At 44.7% G+C, this 13,370-nt stretch overlaps 1 protein-coding gene across 1 annotated transcript in view; it reads left to right on the plus strand.

The window, feature by feature from the left end:
- LOC147692352 (anthrax toxin receptor 2-like) overlaps nucleotides 1-13,370 on the plus strand; it is a 705,434-nt gene that overhangs the window by 291,403 nt on the left and 400,661 nt on the right. The window contains exon 3 of the mRNA XM_086939524.1: nucleotides 3,360-3,431. Coding sequence (XP_086795650.1) covers nucleotides 3,360-3,431 — 72 coding nt within the window. The remainder of the gene's footprint in view (nucleotides 1-3,359; nucleotides 3,432-13,370) is intronic.

Genomic DNA, 13,370 nt, shown 5'->3' on the forward strand with positions numbered 1-13,370 from the left:
CTGCAAGCAAGGAAATGTCCCCTGAGTACAGTTAGTGTAGTTATATATAGTAATATGTAGGGTTCATTTGTCCCTGGAGCCACTGCACCTGATGAACCATTGACAGCTATGTCCATGCAGGAGACACCAAAAAATAATTGCGGGTTAGAACACAGAATAGTACAAAAATCACACCGGGAGCTAACTACGCCAAGCTCCTACCACCCTAACTTCATAGCACGTTGGAATGCGGTTCATACAGACACATAGCTGGCACACACTGCGGTGACTGATTTCAGAGTGCAAGATTCTTTGGAAAATGAGAGCGTTTCAGAAGATGTCAGTATTTTTTTTAGCGGAAAAGATTTTTTTTGAGAGGGTGAGAGTTTTTCTGTGTGGGATTTTTTTGAGGCTGAGTGTTTTTTAGCGGGTGAAGTTTTTTGGAGGATGAAAACGTTTTTCAGAACTGGGCCTTGTGTTTAGAGAGAGTAAGGGAGTTTAAGAGGATGGGAGTTTTTTTCCACGGGTAATGGTCTCTTTTTATGAGGTTTTTTCCCTTCAGGGGTGATTTTTAGAGGATGGGAGTGTTTAGTACGTAGAAGAGATTTTAGTAGATCATTTTTTGAATGTGTGATTTGTTTTAGTTAGCAGGTGTTTTAAGAGGATGGGAGTGTTTTAAAATTTCGAGGATGTTGTGGGAGGTTAAAATGCGGCTCGCTTTTAAGAGGCTGAATGTGCTTTCAAAGAGTGAGCGTTAATATAGAGAGTGTGAGAGTGGTTAACTAGAGGTATCTTACCATGGTGCTGAACCAAGTGGCTACCAAGCTGTAGAGCGCACAGGACAGGGAGTGAGTGGTCTCAAGGTCTGGCCAGGGGTCAAGCACAGTACATTCTGCACATGCCGGTGACAAGCTCTTGTAGGGAGTGCTCCTCAGCTGCCTGGCGCGGCTCCAGCCCTTTTCTAACTTTAAAAACAGCGCTTCTCGCCTCGCATGCTATTTGTATTATTTACAAAAAATAACGTCTCACCGCTCTCTATACCTTCCTTCAGATGCCAGGGGCGGCCTTAGGCCTGTGCAACTGCACAGGGCCACCAAACCCCAGGGGCCACCATGCCAATATATATCCTTAATGTAATAATCCTCTGAGAATGGATTCATATTTGCGTGCGGTCCCTGGCAGGGATTTGGGGGCCTCTGTTCCACTTCCAAACACCCTGACCCCCCCTCTTCACTGGCCTCTGCGCTACGCCCCGCCGGGACCCCTCTTACGGGCCCCCTACCTACGCTCCCTGCCCAGGGCCACCATCAGCCTAGAGCCGCCCCTGCAGATGCGTCCTCTGTGGAGTGGTATAAATACCATGCAGTGCGTGCGCTAACAACTTGTGCAAGTTATTTTTGTTTTGTAATAAAGCAAAAAAACTCTTTGCATCCAATATATAACAAAATGACACGTTATCCCAGTATTTTATAAAACGGAAACTAATCACCCCTAAGGGTTTCAAGGCGCTGTTGGGAAGATGAAGCAAGTTATTGCCCAGAGTCACGTGGTGCTGGGCTGAGTTGCCACCGGCACTAGAGATGGAACCTTGAGTGAGCCCCGTGCTTCAGAGTCAGCCGCCCTGGCCGCGTTCATGTGCACTGGAATAAAGTATTAGCAGCTATAGCGTTATTGATCGGTCTCATTTTGGAAACTCCAGTCCGTTTCGTTACAGGCTAATAAAGAGACCACTGCTTGTAATGGAAAACTGCAGGTACTCATTCCTCGTGACTTCCTCATTCCCTCGTTGAGCCTCAGAGCCTGCCCTGGTGCCTTGTCTCATTGACTCTCGTCACAGTTCTGGCTCAAACAGCATTCTCAATTAGCTGTCTGGAGAGCGATTCTTGGCCATGTCAGTCCATGTCCGTGTCTCCTATTTGTAGGTCAGGCAGTTTTGTCAGCCTCTTGCATAGCTGCCAAGGTTTCCGGTTGCTACGTGTGAGATGTTCATAATTTCAGTGTAATTATGAGTGACATTTCAACAACTATGAGTGACACTTTCTCGCAAGCAAAATAAAGCAATGAAGACAGGGAAACATATTGATATCAGAAACTACATATAATAAACAACAAAGGAGTGACTGTGATACAAAAAAATATTAAATGTGATAGTTGGGAGGTTTGTTAAAAATAAACTCCGCTGTGCGCCGCACGCGTGATCAATGCTCACACGCGTGTAGAGCACACAGCGGGGTAGTCTCAAAGTCCCAGATTGTGCCCAGGAGACTATCCTCAACTTGGAGAAGAGTATAGGGGCTTGTTGGTCACCCAATCGTGGGTGGAGGGAGAAGACCCTACTTCTTTGAAGGACCCTCACTCACCACTAGTTGGTGACATGCTTCATCATCGGGCCCCCGCTGGGGTGACCGAATGTCTCCCCAGCGTGCTATGACGCCTGGTTACAGCGGAGCAGGATGTGGTGAGTGCAACAGTGCCCAAATTAAGAGGTGACTCAGGGGGCTCAGCTCTGCGTCAACGGTTGATTAGCAACAAAGGTGTGTGGGCTAACGGGATTGATTGAATGATCTCTCGGGGGAGGTGGGTGAGTCGGTGCTTGTAGCACTAAGTTTGGGGGTTCGAGTCCCCGTTCTGAGCACACCTCGGGTCCGGTTTTGTGATTGCCAGAACGCAATAAAGTCAAATCAAAGGGACTCTTATCCCTTTTTGTTCCCACAGGTATTCTCATACATCCCTACCAAGTGTGTAGTGTGGTGTTGATGTATATTTTCCGTGTAATTTCACTGTATATATATTTTTCACACTTAGAGCCTCTCAGGAGGGTGCGCCTTAGCGCGGGCATACCTACTCGACTCACGGGGTCACACTCTGCGACTCTGGGCAATAGCTTGCTTAATCTCCACTACGGCCCCTCGCGGCGGGATGCCTGGCTTTCACCTTGTGGATACCCTGCCGGGGTATCTCACAGGGGAATACCAGGACGGGTTCCCTAAGCAAGCGCCCTGAGACCTTCGGGTGATTTGTGCGCTATATAAATCGAATACATTACATTATAGACATTCGATTATAAAGGGATCCACAAAAAACGATTTAGTATTGGGGCATCTTCTGCTCTGTGTACAATTTTCACTCAACTCTGTTTATTATTGCAGTTTATAAATAAGTAAACATCACAAAAAGTGTTTATCAGATTGCCAACAAGTTATCTTTAGTGTCATTTTAGTAAATCACTCTGTCCACTATGTCCTCAATGCACAGATATCACAGCTAACGTCATGACTCGACATCTCTGTAAGCGATGAATGTCTGATTTATATAATTAAGCTGCGCAAATGTTCACGTGTGTGCATTCCTGCATTAATCAAGCTTTTCTTTTATTGCAGTCCTCGGATGAGATTGTCCTTTGTACTATTTTCTACCCAGGCTTCCATTCTTCTACCGCTGACGGGAGACAGGTCAGTTGAGCAATTTTTGATTTACAGTTTTATCATTTCAACAGAGTTCAGATTGTTTAAAAAGAGTGGGCCTTTAAAGCAATGTTTTAAATAATGTCTTTTCGATCAGTACTTTTAGATTGTTTATGTAATGTCTCTGATATTGTTTTAGTGTATTGACAATATGCACTGAAATTGGAGTGTGCACACCATATATTCTTTGTTTTTAACATTCAGGCGTCCCAAGAAGTATTTTGAGGAATGTTTGAATTAATCTCAACCACTTGGGCTTCCATGAAGATCTGTCACATATGACTCAAGCTGCACCCTTTGCATATGCTTGTTCCCTGTCAGTATTGTCAGAACGAGATAAAAAAAAAACATTTAATTGAATTGGGCTTAGAATAAGTACCAGTGGATTCACTCAAACCATCCATGTTTTATTTTCCCATGTTTTGCTTACTGAAGCCACCATTAATGTTACACTAGTTACTGCCTTTATACATTATTTAGCCATATATTAAACCAAAGCAACTGTTGGGTATAGGTGTGGGAAGGGGTAGGGGTAGGGGTAGGGGTAGGTAGATGGCAGACAAAAGAAATATGTGATACTGTATGTTGTGAAACTGGTTCCCAAACTGTGGTCCACGCCACCCCCAGGGATCCGTGACACAGTCCCAGGGGGTCCACTAGCAGCAGTTGTAAAAGCCCTGCAAAGTTCCTTGTATAATCAGCAGCTTTCGGGCAACAATAACGTTTCAAAATAACTGGTGATTAATGTGCCTGCTGGAGAAAGATGGGAGTTTTGTCCAGTGGCAGCTTTGAGTCATCTAAGGTAGTGCAGAGGGTGAATATGCCTGCTGCAAAAAAACATGCATTTCAATAAACAATGTTTTATGTGCATAGGTCAGTGGGCAACTGCTTTGTCACTGAGATTCTGTTATTACTGTGCAGTTCATAAATTACAATCGTTATCTAGCAAAGTGTGCTATGAACTGCCATCAAAGAGCTGCATGGTACAAGTGGGTAGGTTATGTTTTTTTACCCAGTCTTTATCCTGAAGCTGCTAAAACATGTTTGTTTTTTGTATAAATACATTCTTATTATTAAAGTCAATGCTAAACACTGTGTTATGTTATGTCCTGAGTTTGTGCTTCTTCAGACCAATTACACTTAAAAAAGGCCTACCAGTATGGATGATGTGAATCCTACACTTTGTAGTCCCCTTTAGCTTTATGTAACATTCTCTATACAGTGATTTACACACGTATGATTCCTTGTCTCTGTATGTGTGTGATGTAAAGTGCTCCGACACCCTACACTGGTATGAGAGGTGCTATGAAGCAAATTAAATACATTTGACAGAGTGTCTATGCAGAGAAAAGAGGCACTGTTGAAGGCTGATAGTGAGGGAATCATTGAAGAGCCCCATCAATATATAGGGAGAAATGTGTTTTAACCCCTTCCGTGCTCATGACGAGCTGAGCTCGTCATGAGTTGTGCCGCTCGCATGCTCATGACGAGCTCAGCTAGTCATGTAACGCGGCTTTTTGAAAAAAGCCGCACAGTGCAAAAATAACCGCCGCACGCATGTGGTTAAAATGCACTATTTTCTCCCAATTTTCTCGGGGGAGAGCCCCCCCAAGCCCCCATTGTAATAGTCATGCTCACTCACTGCACTTGATGTGCACCGCGGGGACTGGTCTTACAACATTTGCCAGGGCTGCTTTGAGTTTCCAGTCTGGCAGGAGCAGGAGCTTCATACTACGAAATAAAAGCAAACATTGAAATGTAGTCGCTGAGATACAACATGAACCTTCCCATTAAATGTTTCGATTTTTGCACATTTCTTCAATATAAAATAATACAATCTTTAGTAATTTGAGCATTTGTTTGGAATGCACTTGTTTATATATTTGTTTGCGAATTACAGTTATAATTTTTTTAATTTAAATAGTACAAATGCTTGGGCCCCCCGGCTTCTAGCAGTGACTCAATGATGGTCCTCAGGAGTCAAACGTTTGGGAGCCACTATTGTAAAAGATCCTTCTTCATGTGAGAAATACGGAAATAACCTAAATGATGTGATTTTTATTTTGATGAGCCAGGAAATTGAGCAGACACTGTGGAATATGTTTAGCAAATAGACATCCTTCTTTTTACACAGTCCGTACATTTTAAGTGAACCCACTCCTGACAAATGCAGTCATGATCGACTCCATCCACAATTTCTTTAATCTGGCCCCTTACTCCCTTTCCTGTTTGTCATACTTAAAGCCTTCCAAAGTACCATGCCTCCTATCGTTTCTTTGTGTCCTTCTGCACAGTCGGAATTCAGATGAGTGTATCCTTCCTGTACATGGATTCACAGCTATTTATGTAATGCCGAGCCATGGAGCCCCTCGGTTGCAGTGCTTACTAACCCTGGGCGGAGTTGGCGGAGTGGGGCTTCGCGGAGCTACGCGAAGTGGGCGAGAAACTACGCCCACCTCCGCACTCCGCGTAGCCCCACTCCGCAAACACCACTGGCCGCCAGCCCCGCCACCCGCCTCCCTCCCGCCCTCCCTAAATACTTTCAAATAAAGGAATGAAATAATTTAAAAAGCACTTACCTTGCCCGCCGCTGCCCGCCGCGTCCCCGGGGCTCGCTATCTTCCGTCTTCCATCTTCTTTACTAATGCGCATGCGCGGGCGGCCGCGCATGCGCATTTTCACGAGAAAATGCGCATGCGCGGCCGCCCGCGCACGCGCATTAGTAACGAAGACGGAAGACGGAAGATAGCGAGCCCCGGGGACGCGGCGGGCAGCGGCGGGCAAGGTAAGTGCTTTTTAAATTATTTCATTCCTTTATTTGAAAGTATTTAGGGAGGGCGGGAGGGAGGCGGGTGGCGGCCAGCTACGCTCCGTCTGCGGAGCGTGCGTAGTGCCGCCTGGCTACGCCAGCTCCGCAAAATGCGGAGTAGGCGGCACTACGCACACTCCGTGCACGGAGCGTAGCTGGCCGCCCACCGTTAGTGCTTACCAGTCTGGGCGCATTGACCCGGTCCTTGCTGTTGCCACCGTGGGAGCAGCCAGCCTTAGCAGGTGACTTAGCGCCAACCTACCCTGTGAGATGCATTTTACAGTCTCAGCAGTGGCGGCTGGTGACATTTGAAAGTGGTGAGCGTAAAAAGCTAATCACACTGCACCGTAGCGAGCGAGCGTAGCGAGCGAGGCCGAACCCCCTAAGGAGGGTTCGGGGGGAATTCCCCCCGAGAAAATTTTGAAAAAAGAGTGGACAAATGGTACATTTTCAAGCAAATTTGTGAAAGCAGGAAGGTTAATAAAGCAATTGTGAAAGTGCAGTTATTACATTAATAAAGTGGTGTCATATAACATAGGCAGCTGCTTATTCATCTTCATCATAACCACAGAGCTTCATAACAGACTTTGAAACACAATGCATTGCTGAGTACCTCACAGATGTATTTTAATAACAAACAAATAAACAGGACGGACCAATCCCTGCTACAATTCACCACCTTGCAGTGCTGGATACACTGCGTGGGCAAAAAAACGAGGGCACCCCTGTATGCCCTGGCACTGCCCTTGATAGGCGTACTGCATGGCAACCTCAGAACGAAATTGACCTTTGACCAATTGTCAGCCTTGACAGAGGTGGATTTAAACACAGAAGGAGGCTGCTATCAGCAATCTACCCTTGCCCCGGTAATGACGCTAAACATCCTGTGATTCTGGGCAAATCACTTCATCACTCCATGCCTAACAAAAATGAATGTTTCCTTTTGTAACTGGTACTCATGTAAAGCACCATAACACTTTTTGCGGAGCCTTGAGACTTATGAAACTGAGTTTAGTTATCATCTTTATTAAATGCCCTACTCTGTGGTTTAAAAAACAGTCCTTTGGCTTTCCCGTTACCTCTTTTTCAACAGATCACCGCTAAAGTTGAGAGGGAAATCCTCTTTCATGACCATTCACTAATTGGCTTCTCTGTACACAGATTGGTTTAGGGGGAAGTTGGAGATTAGCCTCTGTGCCCACTGGTTCTTGGCCTCTTTGTCAGTATACCAGCACTAGGGACGAATGGAAAGTCTGTCTCTTTTAGGTGGGACGATAGACTCTGAGAAGAGAGAGCTGGGTGAGGGGCTCTGTCTCAGACAAGCAACAGCTGGGCTCGATATCTCTAAAGTGACAGCTAGCCAATGGGAGTATTTGACCAGAAGGTGGTAGAATAGATGCAGAGAAGAGACAGCTGGGTATGGGGCACAGAGAAGCAACAGGTGGGCTTGATGTATTTTATCTGACAGCTAGCCAATGGGAGGTTTATACAAAAAGGTGGTAGACTAGACTCTGAAAAGAGACAGCTCGGTATGGGGCTCAGAGAAGCTGCATCTAGGGTTGATTACTGTAAAATGACAGCTGGATAATGGGTAATGGTGGGATAATAGAGTCTCAGAGCATGAAAACACACAGCTGCAGCCAGCAAGTGTTTACATTTGTCCGGGGCAGCTCTCTTTTTCACGTTACTTGAACAGGTGACACCAGGGCTCTGATTATAAGTTGCAGGGTACTTGTGTCGTGCAAACTCGGCATAAGTTGGCATTTCATAGAGGAGTAATATGGGCACTAGCATGGCATTACCTGTCACCAGGGAGATACAACTAATGTGCAAAGCTGAGCCTGTATGGTAAACTGCACCAGCCCAAACACCCCCTGAAGTCAGCTCTCGGGTATAACATCAGTGAAAATTATACGAGCCTCAGGGTGATATCCTCAAAATTTGGGCATGGTGGGGAATGAAAGTACTGAGAAACAAAAAGGGTGTGTGGAGGGTCGGGGGGACCATTTTAAAGACCTGTCTGCTCACTCCCCTATACCTAGATTCAAAACACAAAAGAGCAGATCAAGTCTGGGAGAAGTGTGTGTCTGCAATAGCAACCGCGCGGTACTAAAGGTGTCTACGTGAAACAAAGGGTGTCAGACATAGAAACTGTTAGTGACAGGAGGCTGAAAGAATTCCCATCAGACCACCCATTTGGTGGAGTTTGCGTCACGTGGGAATTCATGATCATGCCATCCCAAGACCGACCAGTTAGTGCCGGTGCTGGAATAGATATTCAAAAAGTATCATTATGTGCATCCTAAAGTGATGTGAATTAAGAGAGTGCAGTGCTCGAAAAGATACATGATAATTAAAATTGGCTACCCAGACTCCAAAGGACGTGAAAACTAGAGGTCCGAGTGTCAAAAATTAAAAACACGCTAGGTAGTGAAGACTACGCTATGGCGCTAGGCAGTGTGGTCGACATGTTTCAGCCTTGAGGGCACCTGACCCGGCTTTCTTCAGGACCTTTGATAACAATTATAGCTACTGCAATTACAAATGAGATGTCATAGTGAGAGAAATGCACTGACAAACATGTACTTGAAAAGTTACATCAGAAACTTGAAATACTTAAATGTCCACTGGAAGGGAAGTAATAAATCTTCTTCCTATCAAAAGAGAACCAGAAAGACAATATGTCATGTAACCCCAAGTACCACACAAACACCATAGCACACACACAGAGAGACAATCCAGACACACCTGCATGAATAATTTACATTCTGCATTCGAGAGAAGCATACTAGCGTAATCACATTGAGGAATTTCCTCACGGTGATACTCACCCAGCTTTGTGTGGGTGATGGCCTCACCTCACCCGGCAACAGCTCGGGAGTATGAGGCCCCGCTCTGTAGTGTAGAAGAAAGCACAGTAAGCACACAACTTTACTCTGCCTAGCCAATTGCTCTACACTTAAAATCCAACAGACGTGTGGTAGCTACCCCTCTGCCTGGGTCAACACCGAAAATCATCCAAAGTTACAAGGAAAGTGTAGGAATCGCACATTGGTTGTTGTTAATCATGTTGTGAAACATGTTGTGAAACAAAATCCAGATAATTAGGTACCCCTGGGTAACTCTATTCAAAGTGATATATTAACAACCCTGACCTCTTGTGCAAACAGGTCTCCTGAATAAATGGTAGCTGCATTAACGTTCACCCTTAGGTACCTTAGCCTGTCTTAAATGCTAAGAAAAAACAGAGAGCAAGGACACCACCCCAACGATGAGTAGTGTGGGGGCGAGGGGCCATATTGGCTCTCCTGTCTATGGCTGACTAAGTAGCCAAACCTATTAAGCAAAGCTACAATGCACTGAGGTCAAACCCTGACCGTCTTACCTATCCGTCGGTGCCTCAGAAATGATGGCGAGCGGAAGTGGAGGTAATCTCGAGCCAAGTTACTCCTCCTTAAATAGACTCCCCCAGTGAGGAAACGAGTCCTCTAGACTGTACCACATAGGCAGGAAAACGCCAGGTTTCGCGGAAAAGACTGCTAGCTAGTAGCGCATGCGCAGAGAGGTGACAGAAACTACTCTCTCGCGCATGCGCAGACAGCAGTTCGCGCGAAACCCCCGAGCCACAGCTGTAAAAAGGGGGTTAGCCGTGTAGTATTACATATGGAATATCGACTAACCAGTCGACTTCTTTAATGGATTAATTACAGAAATAATTTAGTGGTTTCCTAAGATTTGAACGTCACTAAGGACAGGTATATTACCGTAGGAGAGATTTTTTGCTGATATGAATTTCACAGATCCCATCGAATCGAGTATAAAAGCCTAATGACACATCCCCAATATTAGATGGAATGGAGCGTAATGCTTCATCACTTGTGTCAGGCGTTGGGAATTGATGTGAGCATGTATCCATAAGTGGACATGGTCTGAGAGCCCGTGTCAAACAGGGAGACATATGTCAGGGGGTGACTAGTCAGTTGACTGGTAATATACCAGGGGGTGACTAGTCAGTTGACTAGTCACCCCCTGACATATGTCTCCCTGTTTGACACGGGCTCTCAGACCATGTCCACTTATGGATACATGCTCACATCAATTCCTAACACCTGACACAAGTGATGAAGCATTACGCTCCATTCCATCTAATATTGGGGATGTGTCATTAGGCTTTTATACTCGATTCGATGGGATCTGTGAAATTCATATCAGCAAAAAATCTCTCCTACGGTAATATACCTGTCCTTAGTGACGTTCAAATCTTAGGAAACCACTAAATTATTTCTGTAATTAATCCATTAAAGAAGTCGACTGGTTAGTCGATATTCCATATGTAATACTACACGGCTAACCCCCTTTTTACAGCTGTGGCTCGGGGGTTTCGCGCGAACTGCTGTCTGCGCATGCGCGAGAGAGTAGTTTCTGTCACCTCTCTGCGCATGCGCTACTAGCTAGCGGTCTTTTCCACGAAACCTGGCGTTTTCCTGCCTATGTGGTACAGTCTAGAGGACTCGTTTCCTCACTGGGGGAGTCTATTTAAGGAGGAGTAACTTGGCTCGAGATTACCTCCACTTCCGCTCGCCATCATTTCTGAGGCACCGACGGATAGGTAAGACGGTCAGGGTTTGACCTCAGTGCATTGTAGCTTTGCTTAATAGGTTTGGCTACTTAGTCAGCCATAGACAGGAGAGCCAATATGGCCCCTCGCCCCCACACTACTCATCGTTGGGGTGGTGTCCTTGCTCTCTGTTTTTTCTTAGCATTTAAGACAGGCTAAGGTACCTAAGGGTGAACGTTAATGCAGCTACCATTTATTCAGGAGACCTGTTTGCACAAGAGGTCAGGGTTGTTAATATATCACTTTGAATAGAGTTACCCAGGGGTACCTAATTATCTGGATTTTGTTTCACAACATGTTTCACAACATGATTAACAACAATCAATGTGCGATTCCTACACTTTCCTTGTAACTTTGGATGATTTTCCGTGTTGACCCAGGCAGAGGGGTAGCTACCACACGTCTGTTGGATTTTAAGTGTAGAGCAATTGGCTAGGCAGAGTAAAGTTGTGTGCTTACTGTGCTTTCTTCTACACTACAGAGCGGGGCCTCATACTCCCGAGCGGTTGCCGGGTGAGGTGAGGCCATCACCCACACAAAGCTGGGTGAGTATCACCGTGAGGAAATTCCTCAATGTGATTAAGCTAGTATGCTTCTCTCGAATGCAGAATGTAAATTATTCATGCAGGTGTGTCTGGATTGTCTCTCTGTGTGTGTGCTATGGTGTTTGTGTGGTACTTGGGGTTACATGACATATTGTCTTTCTGGTTCTCTTTTGATAGGAAGAAGATTTATTACTTCCCTTCCAGTGGACATTTAAGTATTTCAAGTTTCTGATGTAACTTTTCAAGTACATGTTTGTCAGTGCATTTCTCTCACTATGACATCTCATTTGTAATTGCAGTAGCTATAATTGTTATCAAAGGTCCTGAAGAAAGCCGGGTCAGGTGCCCTCAAGGCTGAAACATGTCGACCACACTGCCTAGCGCCATAGCGTAGTCTTCACTACCTAGCGTGTTTTTAATTTTTGACACTCGGACCTCTAGTTTTCACGTCCTTTGGAGTCTGGGTAGCCAATTTTAATTATCATGTATCTTTTCGAGCACTGCACTCTCTTAATTCACATCACTTTAGGATGCACATAATGATACTTTTTGAATATCTATTCCAGCACCGGCACTAACTGGTCGGTCTTGGGATGGCATGATCATGAATTCCCACGTGACGCAAACTCCACCAAATGGGTGGTCTGATGGGAATTCTTTCAGCCTCCTGTCACTAACAGTTTCTATGTCTGACACCCTTTGTTTCACGTAGACACCTTTAGTACCGCGCGGTTGCTATTGCAGACACACACTTCTCCCAGACTTGATCTGCTCTTTTGTGTTTTGAATCTGGGGAATGAAAGTAAACATATCTCCAGAAGCTCAAACTGTCCCTGCCATTTAACCAATGCCATTATTTTATCCCTAAAATGCAGTCGGTCTACAGGTGCAACTCTAGTTAGCTCCTTACCCATCCACTTACATCTCTAAAACAGAGTAATAGGATTTTTTCCAAAAGGGATCGAGAAGAACGGTTTATCAGTTGCTTTATTACATTCTCAAAGCACAGACATAACCCATGAGCTGTTAATAATTTGAAAAATGCAAAGAGTCAGCTTAACTTGATTAATATCGCCATTCAATTTGCGAAAATAACTTATTGTAATAATTAAATAGACATTTCACCACTGGCACATTAATAGATTACTATTTACAGATCAGGAGGGTTGCACTTAATGTGCAAACATAAAATCTAAACGTTATGAATCTGACAATATATATTGCAATAAACTCATCAAAAGGCTTATTCCTAGGATCAGTAGCGATACAAATCAGTCTCACAAACTTCCATTCTCACCAGCCCCTTCAAATATTACAAGGAAAAATGTAGCAACATATGAAAATATATCCTCTGATTTCACAGGCATATTCATTTCGAATCAACATGCTTTAAATACACACTTAAAATTGCCACATAAGGTATTAGTTATTACATTTAATATGCCACGACTACCGTAGGCCTGCACTGTTATGTAAAAGAAAAATAACCTTGTGTGACAGTTTAACATTGATCGATGTATGTGTCTGCCAAATGCAGGGAGATAAATAAGCAGGTGTCGTGTCGATGAATAAACAACACTTCAAGTGAAGGCATTACCTGGCGACGGCGTGCATAAAACGGCGCCAGACACCTAGGAGCGGTGGGTGGCCGAAGGTTAGCCATTTCATGCCCACTCAGTAAAGCACGTGCGCCAACTTTACTAAATGAGGGCCATAAAGTCACTAAAAGCAACACGCGTCTTTCATGTGCTGTGGTGCTTTCAGGTAGATGACGTCAAAAATGTAGGTTATGCCATGGCCATGCCCAAGCGGATCTTTTCACTTAATGTGCCTGCAATAGCTCCTGCAATGAGGCTGCTAATGTTTTTTAATCCCTTCATAAAATAAAAATCATCACAAATATGATCACTATAACCGTTATGTTTTCGCATGAACACGATGCAAACTGCTTACAG

This window comes from Lissotriton vulgaris, chromosome 9 (assembly GCF_964263255.1).
Source record: "Lissotriton vulgaris chromosome 9, aLisVul1.2, whole genome shotgun sequence".
Classification (NCBI taxonomy): Eukaryota; Metazoa; Chordata; class Amphibia; order Caudata; family Salamandridae; genus Lissotriton; species Lissotriton vulgaris.